At 36.9% G+C, this 20,744-nt stretch overlaps 1 protein-coding gene across 4 annotated transcripts in view; it reads left to right on the forward strand.

Annotated features, from left to right (window-relative positions):
* Positions 1 to 20,744, forward strand: part of TRIM37 (tripartite motif containing 37) — a 127,018-nt gene that overhangs the window by 81,796 nt on the left and 24,478 nt on the right. For 2 of the 4 annotated variants that reach the window (XM_077745620.1, XM_077745621.1), the window contains exons 19-22: positions 526 to 834; positions 15,110 to 15,238; positions 15,595 to 15,784; positions 17,838 to 17,977. In XM_077745620.1, the coding sequence (XP_077601746.1) occupies positions 526 to 834; positions 15,110 to 15,238; positions 15,595 to 15,784; positions 17,838 to 17,977 (768 nt within the window). The remainder of the gene's footprint in view (positions 1 to 525; positions 835 to 15,109; positions 15,239 to 15,594; positions 15,785 to 17,837; positions 17,978 to 20,744) is intronic. The other 2 variants (XM_077745622.1, XM_077745623.1) reach the window with 2 other exon arrangements.

Genomic DNA, 20,744 nt, shown 5'->3' on the forward strand with positions numbered 1-20,744 from the left:
TGTAAAGACTGATGGGGAACTATTTTATGTTGTTCTGTGGCACTTAATAGCTGTAACTACACTGGACACTTTTTAAAACTTAGATGGAATATATTTTTATATACTATGGATAGCAGATTTGACAAAGTACTTATAATTTGGATTCTAGGGTTGTTTTTTTTTTCATTTTTTTCAGTTATGAAGATAATAAAAACTCAAGTGTAGGAAATTCAAGTAAAATGGAGAACTATAAAGAAGAAAGCACAGGCAGGCAGTAAGGCAGTTTTATTAAACTTTTAGGATTAAGTAACTAATTCTGATTTAAGTGATTATAATGTGACCCAGACTCTAACTTTAAAGGTATGGATAAAATTAGAATACTTGTATTTATCTTTATTTTCATTAATGTACTTTAATGCATGCTTTTAATTGTTGATCCCACCAGAAGCACCTTAGCGTTTTACACATTTGCATATATTGACAGTACAGAATGATTTAATGATGCTGAAGTCTCTAGTAACGTGACTTAAAACTTTCTCTCTCAAGCATCATATTCTCGAAAAGATAAAGACCAAAGGAAGCAGCAGTCAATGTGGCGAGTTCCCTCTGATTTAAAGATGCTGAAAAGACTCAGAACTCAAATGGCTGAAGTTCGATGTATGAAAACTGATGTAAAGAATACACTTTCAGAAATCAAAGGCAGCAATGCTGCTTCTGGAGACATGCAGGCAAGCCTTTTTTCTGCTGACCAGGCAGCTCTGGCTGCATGTGGAACCGAAAACTCTGGCAGATTACAGGATTTGGGTATGGAACTCTTGGCAAAGTCATCAGTTGCTGGTTGTTACATACGAAACTGTAAGTGGAAAAGATCCTATTAGTGTCATTTCTCCGTGTGTCATTTGGGAAGCTAGAGGATGGGTTGTTTTCAGAATAATAATATTTAAACATCTCTCTTACAGTGAATTAAGACTACAAATACAGCCTTTTGTCCCAATTCAGAACCGGCTATAGATTTTCTATATAGAGCTACTATTTCTTGATTGAGTATTCTATGCTAGGCAGTAAACAAGACAAAATTCTTAGCCTCTTTGATCTTGCATCCATATATTCATATGGTGGAAATTGGACATTAAAACGTGTAGACACGTAAAGATAATTTCAGTTAGTAAAAAGTGCTCTGAAAGAAACAAATGGGATAGGAAGATGAGGGTGTGATGCTTAGGATAGGGCAGTAAGAGAAAGTCTCTGAGAAGGTAACTTTTGAACTGAGACCTAAAGGTTGAGAAAGTGGCAACCATGCAAAGATCTGTGGAAAGCATAGTTCAGGGTAAACAGAACATAAGATGTGAAGTCACTGATACAGGATTTGTTCCGCATGTTTGAACACTTGAAGGAAAACCAGTATGGTTGAATATGGTGAACAAAGCAGAGGGGAGAATATGAGGGGATAAGTAGAGAGCTAGGCAGGATCTAGATCAGATAGGGCCTTGTAAGACCTGAATAAGGAGTTTGAATTTTATTCTGATTTGGAATGAAGTCTCTAGAGAATGAAAGTTGAGGCAGTTGAGGGGATGGAAGTGGCATTTATGATATGGTTTACCTGTTTTACAAAGATTACTTTGCTGCTTGTATGGAGAAGGGCCTGAAAGGGGTTGAGAGTGTATGAAATATGGTGACCTCTTCTGGAGTCACTGTAAGTGGGGAGGTGGACTTGCTCAGTGTCTAGCAGCCCTTCTTGACTAGGGTTCCCATCTTTCTTAATTCTCCAGAGGGTGGTACATAACTATTACTATTCTAGATACATAGGCGAGAAATTAGTTCCTTACATACAATGGATATTTTAGACCAAGAAGGCTGTTTTTTCCCACAACCCTGGTGGGAAAGGCTTGATAGTTTGTAGGAAAGAAAAAACAACAACGAAAAATGATGTTTAAATTTTAGTCCTAAGCAACTTAGTGACTGGTACTATCATTAATTTAGATGCAAATCAAATAAGGAAAAAGCTGGTATGGGAGTTGGGGGGAGGTAGTAGCAGGAAGTTTGGAATTTTTATTTAAACATGTTAAGTTTGGGACGCCTAGGTGGCTCAGTCGGTTAAGTGTCTGACTTCAGCTCAAGTCATGATCTCACGGTTCATGGGTTTGAGCCCCACGTCGGGCTCTGTGCTGACAGCTATCTCAGAGCCAGAAGCCTTCTTCCGATTCTGTGTCTCCCCCTCTCTCTGACCCTCTCCTGATCACGCTGTCTCTCCCTCTCTCTCTCAGAAATAAATTATTAAAAAAATTTAAAAAAATAAACATGTTAAGTTTGATGGGGTACTTGGGTGGCTCAGTTGGTTAAGTGCCTGAGTCTTGATTTTGGCTCAGTTCTTAATGTCACAGTAGTAATATCGAGCCACGCATTGGGCTCCGCTCTGGGCATGGAGTCTGCTTAGGGTTCTCTCTCTCTTTCTGCACCTCTCCCCCTAACCACATGCACTCTCTCAAAAAAAACAAAAAACTAAACTTGTGAGGCTTGAGATGTCTACTAGTTATCCTAGTAAAATGTCTTGTAGGCAAGTGAATGATAAGTATGAATCTTACGAGGTCAAAGCTGGATATAAATAGGAGTCAACAGTGGCAGATATTGTTTAAAGTCAGGGACTGAATTAGATCAAGTATGGAGGGAGTTTAAATGGCGAAGAGAAGTTTTGGCTCTGGGGCCCTTTAACATTTAAAGACCTGGTAATTAAGGGGTGTCCAGTAAAGGAAATTGAAAAGCATTTAATCATTAAGGTAAGAGAAAAACTAGAAGGGGTAATACCTCAAAAAGAGGTGGAGTGGTTATACCATTGAGAGGGGTCAAGTTGAAGTGTGGGGACCCCTTTTAAGAACCATTCATTCCCATGGAGGAGTATAGCAGGGTGAATGCAGTGAAAAACTGAAGCATTATTGCACAGCTCCTTTAAGAAGTTTCATAATGAATTAACAATAGAACTCCCCTATGACCCAGCAATAGCACTGCTAGGAATTTACCCAAAGTATACAGGAGTGCTGATGCATAGGGGCACATATACCCCAGTGTTCATAGCAGCACTTTTAACAGTAGCCAAATCATGGAAAGAGCCTAAGTATCCATCAGCTGACAAATGGATCAAGAAGATATGGTTTATCTATACAATGGAAACTACATGACAATGAGAAAGAATGAAATCTGGCCATTTGTAGTAATATGGATGGAACTTGAGGGTGTTATGCTGAGCGAAATAAGTCAGGCAGAGAAGGACAGATACCATGTTTGCATGTATAGGTGGATTAGGAGGAACTTAACGGAGGACACTGGGGGAGAAGAAGGGGGAAATAGTTGGGGAGAGGAAGGGACGCAAACCATGAGAGACTCTTTGAATGCTGAAAACAAACTGAAGGCTGATGGGGGTGGGGGAGAGGGAACCGGGGTGATGGGCAGGGAGGAGGGCACTTGTGTGGATGAGTACTGGGTGTTATATGGAAACCAACTTGACAATAAACTACTTAAAATTTTTTTTTTAAAGTTGTTTCATAATGAATCAGGATGTATCTGTAGGGGGTGTGAAGTCAAGAAAGAGTATGCTGTTATCTGTTTATGTTTTCACTTTCTTAAATATATATGCTTTTTCGATGCCTTTTTTTTTACTGTAGTAAAATGTACATAACATAAAATTTACCATTTTAGCTAGTTTTAAGTGTATAGTTGGTAGCATCAAGTTCTTTCCTGCTGTTGTACAATCATCACCACTATCCATTCACAGAACTTTTTCATCTTGTAAAACTGAACCTCTGTACCAATTAAATAATAACTCCCCATTTCCATCACCTGCCCAACCCCTAGCAGCCACTGTTCCACCTTCTGTTTCTATGAACTTGACTATTCTAGAAAACTCATATAAGCAGAACCATATAGTATTTGTTTTTTTGTGCCTGGCTTATTTCACTTTCACATAATGTCTTCAAGGTTCATCAATATTGTATCATGTGTCAGAATTTCATTCCTTTTTAAGGGTAAAAAATATTCCATTGTATGTATATACCACATTTTGTTTATCCATTCATCCTCTGATGGACATGGGGTTGGCACCTACATTTTGGCTGTTTCAAATAATGCAGCTATGAGGAGGGGTGTTCATCTCTTCAAGACCTTGCTTTCCATTTTTCTGGACATATATACCCAAAAGTGGAATTGCTGGATCATATGGTAATTTGGTTAAGTTTTTGAGGAACTGCAGTACTGTTTTCCATATAGGTTGCACCATTTTACATTCCTTCCTAATAGTGCACAGGGGTTCTAGTTTGTTCACATCTTCTCAATCATTTACTATTTTCTGGTTTTTGATAATAGCTATATTAATAGCTATGAGTGTGAAGTGGTATCTTGTTGTCTTATTGTGCTTATGATTCACATTTATTAGTGATGTTGAAAATTTTTTAAAGTGCTTATTAGCTATTTGTATATATTTTCATTTCATTAAAGAAATATCTATTCAGGTCCTTTACCCATTTTTGAAATGGGTTGTTTTTGGTTTTTTTGGGGGGAGGGTTTGTTTTTTTAAATATTTTAAATAGTCTCTATACCCATTGTGGGGCTCAGACTTAAAGCCTGAGATCAAGAGTCACATGCTTTACCAACTGAGCCAGCCAGGCACCCTGGGTTGGCTTTTTAGTTTTGAATTTCAAGAGTTCTCCGTATTCTGCATATTAATCTCTTATCAGATAATATGATTTGGAAGTATTTTTCCCTAAACTGTATGTTCCTTTTTCACTTTGTTGGTAGTATCCTTTGACAATAAAAGTTTTTAATTTTGCTGACATCCAAATTATCTTTTTTTTTCTTTTGTTGCCTGTGGTTTTGGTGTCATAGTTCAAAAAAGCATTGCAAAAAAAGAAAGAGCATTGGTATACTTGATGTTAAGCTTTCCCCTATGTTTTATTGTAAGAGTTTTGTAGTTTTAGATCTTACATTTATAAACTTCTTGGATATATTGTTAGTTAATTTTGTATACGGTATTAGGTAAGGGTCCAACTTTATTCTTTTATGTATGTTTATCATCTTTCCTAGCACCATTTCTTGAAAAGCTTTTCCTCTCATTGAATGGTGTTGATACCCTTGTTGAAAATCATTAGAGGGCCACCTGGCTGGCTTAGGCAGTAGAGCATGTGATTCTTTTTTTTTTTTCTTAATGTCTGTTTCTTTTTGAGAGAGACAGAAACAGACTGTGAGCAGGAGAGTGGCAGAGAGAGAGAGAGAGAGAGAGAGAGAAATAATAATCCGAAGCAGGCTTCAGGCTCCGAGCTGTCAGCACAGAGCCTGTCATGGGGCTCGAACCCACGAACCATGAAATCATGACCTGAGCCGAAGTCCGATGCTCAACTGACTGAGCCACCCAGGCACCTTCCTCCCCTTTTTGGGTTTTTTGTTGTTGTTGTTTATTTTTGAGAGAGAGAGAGAAAGGGAGAGAGAGCGAGCATGAACAGGGGAGGGGCGGGGAGACAGAATCAGAACCAGGCTCCAGGCTCTGAGCAGTCAGCACAGAGCCCAACACAGGGCTCGAACTCACAAACTGGGATATTATGACCTGAGCCGAAGTTGGATGCTTAACTGCCTGAGCCACCCAAGTGCCACAATAGAGCATGTGATTCTTGACCTCAGGTTTTAAGTTTGAGCCACACATTGGGTGTAGAGATTACATTAAAAAAAGAAAGAAAGAAAAAAATCATTTGAGCACATATGTGAGCATTTCTTTCTGGGCTATGTGTGTTTATTAAAATGGGATATATTAATGCTAGATACTGATGGCAGTAATCTAGTAGAGATGAATAGGAGAGAGTATGATTGCCCAATATGTAGAATTCTCCTAAAATAATCATGGAAGTTCAGTAGAAAAATGAGTGAAAGGGAGCACCTGGGTGGTTAAGCATCTGACTTAAGCTCAGTTCATGATCTCACAGTTTATGGGTTTGAGCCCCGTGTCGGGCTCTGTGCTGACAGCTTGGAGCCTGGAGCCTGTGTCTCCCTATCTCTGCCCCTCCCCTGCTCTCACTCTGTCTCTGTCTCTCTCAAAAATAAATAAAACATTAAAAAACTAAAACAGAAAAAAAGAATTATCTTGACAAATGAGTTAGTTATGATTAGGCTGTTACCATAAGAAAAAAATACAGGTGGATACTATACATCTCAAAGGATACTCAGTCTCATTTAGTTGTCAAAGGAATGACAATCTAGGGAAGCCTGGGTGGCTCAGTCGGTTGAGCGTCCGACTTCGGCTCAGGTCATGATCTCAACAGTTCATGGGTTCGAGCCCCACGTTGAGTTCTACCCGGAGCCTGTTTCGGATTCTGTGTCTCCCTCTCTCTCTGACCCTCCCCTGCTCGTGCTGTCTCTCTCTCAGGGAAGAAAAAAAAAAGAAAGAAATGACAATCTAAAACCAAGAGAAGAAATAATGCTTTTGGATAGACTTTTGCAAAAAGCTTTTGTTATATTTTTGCAAATACCTCCCTCCTGTTGTCACTGTTTTCTGTTTTTCTGCTAAGCAAAACTTATACATTTTAGGTTTAGATCTGTTAATAGTATTCATGGGTTTTGGGTTTCATGGTTTTATTTGGAAGACCTTTTCAACTCCACATTTATAGAAATGACCCTTATTTTCTTAGTGGTATTTTTTTTTAACTTTTTAATACTTAGATCACTATAACATAGATAATTTGTTTTTCATGATGATGTCTGAGGGTAAGGTCAGATATTTCCCTCCCCCTCAAAAGCAACATGGCTTTTGAAGAATCTACTTCATCCAGTAATATGAAATGCATCCTTTATTAACAGACCAAATTCCAGTATTTGCATGGTCCTATTTTTACATTCATTCATAAGGGTTGAGTCATATGAAATTGCCAACATGCAACAGTTTTTGACCTGCAAGAACAGCAGTTTGACATTGTTGAACTAATTTTTTGTTGTGTTTTCAACTACTGTAGTTTCATAGTTTGTAGTACTGTGATTTTTTTGCCTTCATTTTGGTTTTGTTTTAAGAATATTCTTGATGGATCTTGCACATTTACTCTTCCAGATAAAGATTTTTACTGGAATTACATTATTTAGTGCATTTAATTACATTTAATTTGGGAAGTGGACATCTTTTCAGTTTTAAAGCATTAGCATCTGGGAATGTGGTATTTCTCTCCTATTTATTTTGGTCATCTTGCAGTTTTAGTTTTCTTCATGTAAGTTCTGTATATGTCTTGTTATATTTATTTCCAGTTAGGTTATAACTTAGGTTGCGATTGGGAATGGGATCTCTTTCCCCTGCATAATATTTTCTAAATTTTTGTCATAGTAGGAAGACTGTTTGACATGTTTGCCTTGTATTTAGCCCACTTAGTGAAAATTTTAAAGTCTTAGTTTTTCAATTATCTTGAATTTGTAAGTAGATGATCATATTATCAACAGATAATCATTCCTTTATTCCTTATTTACTTTTCATTTTGCACTCTCTAGGCTAGGAACTCAAAATGTTAACTAATAGTAGTAGTTGAATTTTTATAATGTTTTGAACTCTGTTTAGAAATTCCTTTAGTTTTTTACTCAAGTACAAAGTTTGCTATTTGTTTTAATAAGTAGTTTTTACCAAATTAAAAGATACATCCTTCTGGGGTACCTGGGTGGTTCAGTTGGTTGAGCACCAGGCTCTTGATTGCAGCTCAGGTCATAATCTCACAGGTTCATGGGATCAGGCCTGCATCAGGCTCTGTACTGACTTCTTTGAGATTCTCTCTCTCCACCCCTCCCTTGCTTGTGCTCACTCACTCTCTTTCAAAATAAATACATAGAAATTTTTTTTTTAAATGATATATCCAGGGCACCTAGGTGGCTCAGTCAGTTAAATTTCCGACTTCAGCTTAGGTCACAATCTCATGGTTCATTGGTTCCAGCCCCGAGTCGCGCTCTGTGCTGACGGCTCCGGATTCTGTGTCTGTGTCTGCCCCTCCCCTGATCACGGTCTGTCCCTCTCTCTCTCAAAAAAAGCATTAAAACATTTTTTTAAAAAAGATACATCCTTCTATTGTTAGTAATTACTATGTACAATAATTAGCACTGTTTACTATGTGCCAGATATCATTCTAATGCACATTTGTTAACTCACTTTATCCCAACAGCAACTCTGAGGCAAAGTTATTTTTATCCTCAGTTTACAGATAGATAAACAGAGTCACAGAGCATTAAACAGTATTCTCAGAGTTTCAGTGGTAATTGGCCAAGCAAAGAACTTGAACCTCAGAGCCTATGACTTTCACCATTACACCAACTACCTCTTTTTCTCCTAGGAGGTTTTTTGTTTGTTTATTTTTGAAGAAGTTGTATAGAATTACTCTTTTTTGGGCATCTAGCAAAATGATCATACTATTTTGTCCCATTACTTTGTTAACTTAGAGAATTACATTCTTTATAATGTTGACCATTCCTGAAATAGTAGAACGCATCCTACTTGGTTTTGGTTATTTGTAATTGTTTTTAATATACTGCTATTCAGTTCACTCATATTTTACTTAGGATTCTTAACTTTTGTAGTCATAAGTAAAATCAAGTTGTATTTTTGTTACATTATCCTTAACTAATTTGAATTCCAGTTTTATGCCAGCCGCATTGAATAAATTCTGAAGCTTTGGTCCTTTTATATTTTGTGAAATTGTTAAAATAACATTTTATCTGCTTCTTAAAAGTTTAACAAAACTCATTCAGAAAACCATTTAGTAGTTCTTTCAGGGACAGAATCTTAACAGCTTTTTAAATTTCTGTGTATTTATTGGTCTCATATCTCTCCTTAAGCCAGTTTCCATAATTAATTTTCCTAGAAAATTACTCATTTTATTAGATACTTAAATTTGTTGGTATAAAGCCACTTATTCTGATCTCTTAGATTTTAAAAAGTCCTCTGAATACAGGGTATTAACTTTTTCATTTATTTTGCTTATATGTGTTTTTTCATTTTGTCCTTTGATTTGACTTGAGATTTGTCCATTTTATTCGTCTCTTCAAAGACCTGGTTATGGGGTGCCTGGGTGGCTCAGCGGGTTAAGCATCTGATTCTTGATCTTGGCTCAGGACATGATCTCACAGTTGTGGGACTCCATGCTGGGAGTGGAGCCTGCCTAAGATTCTCTCTCCCTCTCAAAAAAGACAAAACAAAACAAAAAAAGACCAAAAGCAACAAAGACTAGAAAGGACCAAAGAACACCACCAGAAACTCCAACTCCACAGTCAACATAATGGCAATAAATTCGTTATTTTTCAGTACTTACTCTATATGTCAGTGGACTAAATGTTCCAATCAAAAGACATAGAGTATCAGACTGGATAAGAAAACAAGATCCGTCTATATGCTGTTCACAAGAGACCCATTTTAGGCCTAAAGACACCTTCAGATTGAAAGTAAGGGGATGGAGAACCATCTATCATGCTAATGGTTACCAAAAGAAATAATAAAGATTAGAGCAGAAATCAATGCTATCAAAACCAAAAAAAAAAAAAAAACAAATACAGTAGAACAGATCAATGAAACCAGAAGCTGGTTCTTTGAAAGAATTAACAAAATTGATAAACCCCTAGCCAGTTTGATCAAAAAGAAAAAGGAAAGGACCCAAATAAATAAAATCAAGAATGAAAGAGTAGAGGTCACAGCCAACACTGCAGAAATACAAACAATAATAAGAGAATATTTTGAGCAATTATATGCCCATAAATTGGGTAATCTGGAAGAAATGGACAAATTCCTAGAAACATATGAACTATGAAACTGAAACAGGAAGAAATAGAAAATTTGAACAGATCCATAATCAATAAAGAAATTGAGTCACTAATCAAAACTCTTCCAAAAAATAAGAGTCCAGGGCTGGGATGGCTTTCCAGGGGAATCCTACCAAATATTTAAAGAAGAATAGCACCTCTTCTTTTGAAGCTGTTTCAAAAAACAGAAGTGGAAGAAAAACTTGCAAACTCATTCTATAAGGCCAGCATTACCTTGATTCCGAAACCAGGCAAAGACCCCACTAAAAAGAACTACAGAAGAATTACAGACCATTTCCCTGATGAACATGGATGCAGAAATTCTCAACAATACATTAGCCAACTGGATCCAACAATACATTAAAAGAATTATTCACTATGATCAAGTGGGATTTATACCTGGGATGTAGGGCTGGTTCAGTATCTGCAAATCAATGTGACACATCACATTAATAAAAGAAAGAATAAGAACCACAAGATCCATCTGTCAGATGCAGAGAAAGCATTTGACAAAAGACAGGATCCTTTCTTGATTTTAAAAAAAAAAAAAGCCTCAAGAAAGTACAGAAGAAGGATCAGACCTCAAGATCATAAAAGCCATATATGATCCCACTACTAATATCATCCTCAGTGGGGAAAAACTGAGACTTCCCCCTAAGATCAGGAACAGGACAAGGATGTCCACTCTCACCACTGCTATTGAACATAATATTGGAAGTCCTAGCCTCAGCAATCTGACCATACAAAGAAATAAAAGGCATCCAAATTGGCAAGGAGGAAATCAAACTTTAGCTCTTCACAGATGACATTATACTCTATATGGAAAATCCAATAGATTCCACCAAAAAACTGCTAGAACTGATCCATGAATTCAGCAAAGTCATAGGATATAAAATCAATGCACAGAAATCAGTTGTGTATTGTATACACCAATATGAAGAAGCAGCAGAAAAAGATTGATCCCATTTACAATTGCACCAAAACCCATAAAATACCTAGGAATAAACCCAACCAGCAAGGTGAAAAATCTGTATACTAAAAACCATAAAAGCTTATGACAGAAATGGAAGAGTACACAAAAAATGGAAATTTATTTATTCCATGCTTATGGATTGGAATATAAATGTTGTTAAAATGCCAATACTACCCAAAGCAATCTACACATTCAATGCAGTCCCTACCAAAATAACACCAGCATTCTTCACAGAGCTAGAACAAACAAACCTAAATTTTGTATGGAACCAGAAAAGACCCCAAATAGCCAAAGCAATCTTGAAAAAGAAAACCAGAGCTGGAGGTATCACAATCCCAGAATTCAAGATGTATCAAAAAGCTGTAATCATCAAGACAGTGTGGTACTGCCACAAAAACAGACAGATCAGTGGAACAGACTAGAGAACCCAGAAATGGCCCCACAAACGTATGGCCAACTAATCTTTGACAAAGCAGGAAAGAACATCCAATGGAATAAAGACAGGCTCTTTAGCAAATGGTGCTAGGAAAACTGGGCAGCAACATGCAGAAGAATGAACCTGGACCACTTTCTTATAGCATACACAAAAATAAACTCAAAATGATGAAAGGCCTAAGCATAAGACAGGAAACCATCAAAATCCTGGAGAAGATAGGCAAAAACCTTTCTGACCTCAGCCACAGCAACTAATTACTCAGCATGTCTCTGGAGGCAAGGGAAACAAATGCAAAGATGAACTACTGGGTCCTCATCAAGATAAAAAGATTCTGCACAAAGGAAACAGCAAAACTAAGACAACTGATGGAATGGGAGAAGATACTGCATATGACATATCAGATAAAGTGTTAGTATCCAAAATCTATAAAGAACTTACCAAACTCAACACAAAAAACAAATAACCCCGTGAAGAAATGGGCAAAAGACATGAATAGACGCTTTTCCAAAGAAGATATCCAGATGGCAAACAGACACATGAAAAGATGCTCACAACACCACTCACCATTAGGGAAATATAAATCAAAACAATGAGATAACACCCCACACCTGTCAGAATAGCCAAAATGAACAACTCAGGCAACAGTTGTTGTTGAGGATATGGAGAAAGAGGTACCCTTTTGCACTGCTGGTGGGAATGCAAACTGATGCAGCCACTCTGGAAAACAGTATGGAGGTTCCTCAGAAAATTAAAAATAGAACTACCCTACGACCCAGCAAAGGGTCATATTTATCCAAAGAATACAGGTGTGCTGTTTTGAAGGTGCCCATGCACCCCAATGTTATAGCAGCACTATTGACAATAGCCAAAGTATGGCAAGAGCCCAAATGTCCATCAGCAGATGAATGGATAAAGAATATGAGGTATATATATACAATGGAGTATTACTTGACAGTCAAAAAGAATGAAATCTTGCCATTTGCAGCTATGTGGATGGAACTAGAGTGTATTATGGTAGGCAAAATTAGAGAAAGACAAATGTATGACTTCACTCATATGTGGAATTTAAGATACAAAACTGATAAACGTAAGGGAAGGGAAGCAAACATAATAAAAAACAGGGAGGGGGACAAAACATAAGAGACTCTTAAATACAGAGAAAAAACTGAGAGTTGCTGGAGGGGTTTTGGGTGGGAGATAGGCTAAATGGGCAAGGGGCATTAAGTAGGACACCTGCTGGGATGAACACTGGGTGTTATACGTAAGGATGAGTCGCTGGGTTCTACTTCTGAAATCATTGCTCTACATGCTAACTAACTTGGATGTAAATTAAAAAAAAATTTCTCTTCCTTCTGCCCCTCCCACCCTGGCCCAGGCTCTAATTAAACAAAAAAAGGGCCTAGTTCTTAGATTGATTTCATCTATTCTTTAATGCCTTTTTATTACATTAAATTCTACCTTTGTTTCTGTTAATGCATTAATAGAATGAATTATTGGTTAAGGACCATATTATAATTTATATATACATTGTAGAGGAAAAATTGGTCTTAATTTTTTCTCACATCTTTTTTTTTTTTTAACATTTATTTATTTTTGAGAGACAGAGTGAGACAGAGCGTGAGCAGGAGAGGGGCAGAGAGAGAAGGAGACACAGAATCTGAAATAGGCTTCAGGCTCTGAGCCAGCGTTCAGCACAGAGCCAGACGTGGGGCTGGAACCCACGAACTGTGAGATCGTACATGGCCTGAGCCAAAGTCAGACACTAAACCGACTGAGCCACTCAGGCGCACCTCTCACGTCTTTTTCAAGTGTACAATTCAGCAGTTTTTAATATAGACACAAAGTTGTGTGATCACCATTATCTAGAATACTGTCTAGAACATTTCATTACCTCTCTCCCCATAAACAGGCACTCTCCATTTTTTCCCTCTCCCTGAACCCTGGTAACCTCTAGCTTGTTTTCTCTGCATGATTTTACTTCTTCTAGAGTTTCATATAAATAGAATCATAATATGAGGCTTTTTGTGTCTGGCTTCTTTCACGTGGCATAACATTTTCAAGGACCATCAATGTTGTAGCATATATTACCTCATTCCTTTTTATTGCTGAATTACAACTTCATTGTTTGTCAGTACTGTTGTTTTGTTACCTACATATCAATTGATAAGCATCATATATTGTTTTTCCACTTTTTGGCTATTATGAATAATGCTGTGAACATTCATGTACATGTTTTTGTGTGGGCATATGTTTTTATTTATCTTGCCTGTGTGCTTAGGAGTAGAATTGCTGGGTTATGGGGGAACTTTCTGAGGTATTACCATAACTGTTTTCAAAGCAGCTGCACCATTTTATATTCCCATTCAATTTCTAATTGGAACCCAGTTGAAGGTTCCAATTTCTCCATTCTTGCCAACTCTTATTGTCTTATTTATTTATTTATTTATTTATTTTGCCTTTGTCCAGTGAATTGTCAAAAATTAATTGACTATAAATGTAAAAGTTTGTTTCTGGACTCTCAGTTCTATTCTACTGGTCTATATCTTTGTCTTTATACCAGTATGTCATACAGTTTTGGTTAATGTAATTTTACAGCAAGTTTTGAAATCTGAAGTGTGAATCCTTCATTGAAGATGTTTTTGTGTATTCTGGATCTTTTCATATGGATTTAGAATGAGCATAACCAGTTTCTGCAATGAAAAAGAAAGACTGGTGATAGGTATTAAGGAGGGCACATTTTGGGATGAGCACTGGGTGTTATATGTCAGAGATGAATCACTGGGTTCTACTCCTGAAGCCAAGACTGTACTGTATGTTAACTAACTTGAATTTAAATTAAAAAGAAGAAGAAGAAAGACTATTGGAAGTTTTATAGGTATTGTGTTAAATTTGTAGATCAATTTTGGAAGTGTTGCGTGTTAACAATATTAAGTCTTCCGATCAATGAACACAGTATTTTTCTCATCTTTATTTTTTAAAATTTTCTTTAAATTTATTTATTTTGAGAAAGAGAGAGAACAAGCAGGGGAGGGGGGAGAGAGAGAATCTGAAGCAGGCTCCTCACTGTCAGCACAGAGCCTGACATGGAGCTCAATCCCATGAGCCACAAGATCATGACCTGAACCCACAAACCAAGAGTTGGATGCTTAACCAAGTGAACCACCCAGGTGCCCCTGATTATTTACTAAAGGTTCAAATTTTTCCATCTTTTTTTGTCGTTCATCAGTGTGTTAGTTTTCAGTGTGCAAGTCTTAACATTTATTAAGTTTTTACTAAGTATTTTTTTCTGTTTGATGCTCTTGTAAATGGAATTGTTTACTTAATTTCATTCTTGGGTGGTTCTTTGCAGATCAATAAAAAGACAGTTCTTGTTCTTAAATTCTGCTACCTTGCTGATCCTGTTTATTACCTTTAAGTGCATGTCTTCTGCTTTCTCTTTATTTTTATTCTTTTTCTAGTTTTTTGAGTCTGCATATTTGGTCACTTAGTTTCATTTTTTTAAATTCATTATAAGGCTATACATTTTCCCCAGTTAGCCACAAACATAAAGAAATATTTGTGGTTCGTGTCTAATCCATTGATTTTCTTTTTAATCCAATAATTTGCCATTTTCAAGTGTTTAGAGGGTTATAATTTTGTTGTTAATGCTTTGGCATGCATTGAGATTGGAGTTCATATCTGGCAGGATTTTTCTTTTGGAGTTTACTGATATCTTTCTGGTCTTGTTAGTGAAACTCTTGCTTCACAAGTAGCAAAATAGGAATGTTTTTTACATATAACCCTAAATAAACCATTTGGGATCAGAGTGTCATGGTTTTTTTTGGACACAGTAGATATAATACCTTCCATAAGATTAGTCTTCCTCTGTTGCCTACAATATGAGTTTTGTGCTATTTTATCTCATTCAAAGATATTTTTAAATGTCTTTGCAGCCACAAGTAAGAAGAGTAATTCACCCAAGCCAGCTCGGTCCAGTATAGCAGGTAGTCTGTCACTACGAAGAGCAATAGACTCTGGTGAAAATAGCCGTTCAAAGGGAGACTGTCAGACTCTGTCTGAAGGTAAATTTGGAGAGTTTAGAATGCAATTTTAGTGGGTAGATGTCTATTATTTGAAATTGATGTTATGGTAAACGTGGATTTAGATCTTTAAAGGCACCAGCAGTGCTGAAACTTGAGTTGAAAGTTCTTGATCTCCCAACAGAACAGTCTCATCAGTAATATAATGCAGTCATTAGGCTGCATATTCTGGACTCCTTAATTTTAAATACCTGCCTTCCAAAAAACTGGGATATATTTATAAATCGGTTTGAGTCTTCCTGCAGTTTAAAAATGTATATGTAGTGAGATATTCTAAAGTTGATACTAGAGAACTTTTGTTTGCCTTCTTTCTGAGTATCCCCTTTCTTTTTCTGTAGGCTCTCCAGGAAGTTCTCAGTCTGGGAGCAGGCACAGTTCTCCCCGAGCCTTAACACATGGCAGTATCAGTGATATTCTGCCCAAATCAGAAGACCGGCAGTGTCAAGCTTTGGATTCGGATGCTGTTGTGGTTGCAGTGTTCAATGGTTTACCTGCTATTGAGCAAAGGAGGAAAATGGTTGCCTTGGGGTAAGTTCTTTTGTTTATGTAGTGGAATGATAGCCAATAGCTTTTTTCAGCCCTTCTTTAGTCTACATCATAATGAATAAAATAAATTTCCACTTCGTTACTTTTTTAGCAGATAGAAAGTTTATTTGTTGTATTAAAATCTAACTGAAGTACCAGAGACCCTACTTTTTTTCTTAGTGGAATGAAATGAGATAGTGTTAGAAATTCAGTTATGTTTTAAATCATTGAAGTTAGGAAATGATATTATATAACCTTATGTGAATTCGCCTTATGAGTTTTTGGTGTGTGTGTGAGCTTTAATTTTTTTGAAAAATTTTTCCTATCTGCTCCACATTTTTTAAGATATTTATGCCTGGCTACATTATGTCATAGACTTTTAACACATATTTTGTACAGAACAAAGCACTTCTAGCATTTTTATTTTAACACAGCTTTTGTACTTTTATCTCACCTTGTTTTTTTTTTTTTTCCCTCTTCTCTTACGAAAATGTCTGCAAAACCAATAGTTGGAATTTCTCAAAAGGATATTCTGTCTGGTAGTCATCACCTTTATCTCCCGCCCAGGAAATATAAACTCAAATTCCAGCCATGTCAATTAAACTTCCACCCATTAAAAAGAGTGATTATGAGATGTATTGTCTGTGAATGTGCTAGATGAGCCATTAATATCCATCTGCTGATCGATTTTATGGATATTAAATACATTTCTAAATTTAAGCAATGGAATAGTTCTACCTTGGAGACTTTGAAAATAATTTTGAATTACATTTAGAGAGAGAATAACATTCTTTTTTTTTTTTAAATATTTTTATTTATTTCTCGGAGAGAGAGAGAGAGACAGCGTGAGCAGGGGAGGGTCAGAGAGAGAGGGTGTCACAGACTCTGAAACAGCCTCCAGGCTCTGAGCTGGCAGTCAGCACAGAGCCCGACGCGGGGCTCGAACCCACGAACCGCGAGATCATGACCTAAGCGAAAGTCGGACGCTTAACCGACTAAGCCACCCAGGCGCCCTGAGAATAACATTCTTTAACTTTACTTAAATTTTATACAGTTTTAAGGTCTGGATAATTACCAAATGTAAAAGAAAAACTGGTGTGATTTAGTTTTCTGTTTTAGCTCCAGTCTAAGCAGTTGAAAGGTGTTAAAATTACTAGATGTTATCTTGTCCTCTCCATTACCTAGCTTGATTTTATACATACTCCATATTGACGTTGAAGCTACAACCAGCTTTTGTATTTTATTTGTTATGGAGATATTTATATCTGCCATAGTCATAACAATTAAATATTTCTGAACTAGACTTTTTTCTAGACTGTAAAATGCTTTATAAATATCTGCAGCTCTTAGCTATAACCCTCACTGTACAGTTAATTGTATTACTAACCCTGACTTATGTGGTGTTTTCTAATTTGTGTCTTTTCCTTGCCTAGTTTATAGTGGTTTATAAGCAAAAATTTTAAATACTAATAGAGGTTAAAAATGGAAGTAAAAAAGAATATTAAGTGAAAATTCCCCATCTTTGTTTACTATCTGCTTAGTTTTGCAACCCCCTGCCTACCCACTTCCCTGTTGCTTTTAATTTTTTATATATGCTGTGTTTTTTCAGTTCTTATGCATATTTAAGCAATTGTGACTATATAGCTTTTTAGTACAAAAAGTGCACCTTATTTTCTCAGTAATATATCTCAAAAGTCTTTCTATATTAATAAGAATATATTATTTAGGATTTCTATTTTTGTCTTTTAATCAGAATTTTTATTGAGATAATTTTATGTTCACATGAAGTTCTAAGAAATCATATAGAGAGATCCTATCTACACCTTACTCAGTTCCCTCTAATGATAACATTTTGCAAAACTGATACAATTTCACAACCAGGATACTGACATTGATACAGTCTATCGTGTTCTAACCTTTTATTGTGAGTCTTCTAGTGGATTTTTAAAAAAATAAAGCACTGGTGCCATATATCCTACTTAGTTTCATGCTTAGTTTCAGGACAAGGAAAAAATGTAGATTATTGTATCACTGACTAGTTATACAAATATATCAGGTTGTTTTCTCCCTCTTTGAGGGCTACTGCTAAAGGAGGTCGTCTAGAAGGAATGCAAATGACTGATTTGGAAAATAATTCTGAAACTGGGGAATTACAGCCTATACTACCTGAAGGAGCTTCAGCTGCACCTGAGGAAGGTATGGAATGATAAAGTCATAATTAGGTGGGAGGTGGGAATAATGATCTCTTTTTGATGTTGGTGTTGGGGAGTAGTTTGAGTTATTGAGACATTGCTAGCCAACATGGTTGATCTGAATACAGCATTTATTGTGCCACTGAATTTAATTTAGTAGGACATTGCTCACAGAAGAAGGCAAAATGGTTAATTGGGTATGTAAAAAGACAAATCTTACTTAGATGGGACATTTACAAGGGGGTGGGGGGAATCTCTAGATAGTACATCTACTCATTCACATATCATTCAGTTAATCTGTTAAGCCATCTATATGATAGGAATTGAGTTTTATAGATATGCAAAGATGAGATTAGATATGTTCACAGGCTTAGTGGAAGGCATGCACAAAATTATATATAATTATATAGAATATAAATATAATGTTGTGAAGTACTTTGTTGCGTTTTTTTGTTTTGTTTTATTTTGGAGAGAGAAAGAGAAGGTACCCAAGCAGGAGAGGGGGACAGAGGGAGAGGAAAAGAGAATTTCAAGCAGGCTCCATGCATAGCACAGAGCCTGATGTGACACTCAATCCCATGACCCTGGAATCATGACTAGAGCAGAAATTAAGAGTTGGATGCTCAACTGACTGAGCCACCCAGGTGCCCCAGTACATTATCTTTTAAAGACAGTCTTAAGAAGCCTAAGTGTCCATCAACAGATGAATGGATCAAGAAGATGTGGTTTATCTATACCATGGAATACTACATGGCAATGAGAAACAATGAAATCTGGCCATGTGTAGCAACATGGATGGACCTTGAGGGTGTTATGCTGAGCGAAATAAGTCAGGCAGAGAAGGACAAATATCATATGTTTGCACGTATAGGAGGATTAGGAGGAACTTGACGGAGGAACAAGGGGGAGAAGAAGGGCGGAAATGGTGGGGGAAAGGGAGAGAAGCAAACCATGAGAGACTCTTGAATGCTGACAAAAACTGAGGACTGATGGATGTGGGGGGAGGGGGGGATGGGCATGGAGGAGGACACTTGTGGGGATGAGCACTGAGTGTTATGTGGAAACTAATTTGACAATAAACTATTAAAAAAATAAAAAAATAAAAAAATAAAGACAGTCTTAAGAAAGGGTGCCTGGATGGCTCAGTTGGTTAAGTGTATGACTCTTGATCTCAGATCAAGTCATGACCTTCAACAATTAGTGGGATCAAGCCCCATGTTGGGCTCTGTGCTGAGTGTGGAGCCTGCTTGAGATTCTTTTCCCGTCTCCCTCTGCCCCCTCCCCCACTTGCTCACTCTCATAAAAAAAATGAAATAAACTTAAAAAAATAATAAAAGTCAGTCTTGATTAATGCTTATATTCCAAACTTTAACCATTTAAAAAATCCTTTGGGGCTCCTGGGTGTCTCAGTTGATTGAGCCTCTGACTTTTGGTTTTGGCTTAGGTCATGATCCCAGGGTCATAGGATTGAGCCTTGCATTGGCCTCAATCTCTCTTGGTCTCAAAATAAATAAATAAAAATTAAAAATCTTTAAAAAAAAATCTTTATGGTAACTGACTTGAACTTTGCCAATTCATTCTCAGTTATATTTCTGGTATACTTCTACATGTTCTTCCAGGTTCATTATTCTTTATTTAAAAGCATAGAAGACATTTTGTAGTTCTGAGTAACAGAAGGCATTCTTTGTGTTTTACCATTGCTATGTCCTTTATATGTTAGCAGAAAAAGATGTCAACTTTGACATTGACATTTTTTCCCAATTTGTCAGTGAAACTCCGCCACCTTCCACCTCTGCACTCCTTTGAATTTCAATGATTGATGAATTGCTGTAGCTCAAAGCATACATGTAGGTGCCACCATCTACCTCTGGCTGCCCTGTGAAAGAGTGTGGGAGTGGTGGCATTTTCAGGTTTTTCCCTTTTAGTTGGTGGAGCACAGTATTTGTGTTGTGGCAGCCAGCATTATTTCAGTAGAAGAGATGAAAAGGATTTTTATTTTTTTCTTTTTACATTAAGTTTATTTATTTTGAGAGATACAGAGGCAGCATGAGTGGGAGGTAGGGGGGAGGGAGGAAGGGAAAGAGAGAGAGAGAATATTCCAAGCTAGCTCTGTGTTGCCTGCACACAGAGCCTGATGTGGGATTTGAACACATGAATCTGCGAGATTACGGCTTGAGGTGAAACCAAGAGTCAGATGCTTAACCAACTGAAACACCCAGGTATCCAAAAATGATTTTTAAAGTGAAGTACTGATTGTTAAAATATTAAGAAATAATAATCACTCCTTGACCTTTTGAGTTGGATCAAGTATAAAACATTAAGAAATAAATATTTTGATTAAAAATCCTAAGGACTAGCTAGTTTCTGTGTGTGTGTGTGTGTGTTATAAATTGTAGTGACTTAAATTTTCATAGCATGTGCTGGAATTACAGGTCCCTTTTATTCATGCAGCATTTATGAATTTTCTAATTTGCATATCATACATTTGCTGCTGGTGATAAAGTAATTCCTGAACCTGCTGTTTAGTTCAGGATTTCTTTAACTTGGCACCATTGACATTTCAGGCCAGATGATTCTTTGTTGTAGAGGGTTGCCCTGTGCATTGCAGCATCCTTGGCTTTTAACCATTAGGTGCCAATAGAACCTCCTCTGACTTAGAATAACCAAAAATGTCCCCTGGGAGGCAGAATCATCCCTGGTTGAGAACCACTGGTTGAGTTGAATGACTCAACTAGGGATGGCCCCTTTCTAAGAGTCACTTGCCAGAGTAG

The sequence above is a fragment of the Crocuta crocuta genome, unplaced genomic scaffold (genome assembly GCF_008692635.1).
Source record: "Crocuta crocuta isolate KB4526 unplaced genomic scaffold, BGI_CrCroc_1.0 scaffold333, whole genome shotgun sequence".
In the NCBI taxonomy this organism is placed as follows: domain Eukaryota; kingdom Metazoa; phylum Chordata; class Mammalia; order Carnivora; family Hyaenidae; genus Crocuta; species Crocuta crocuta.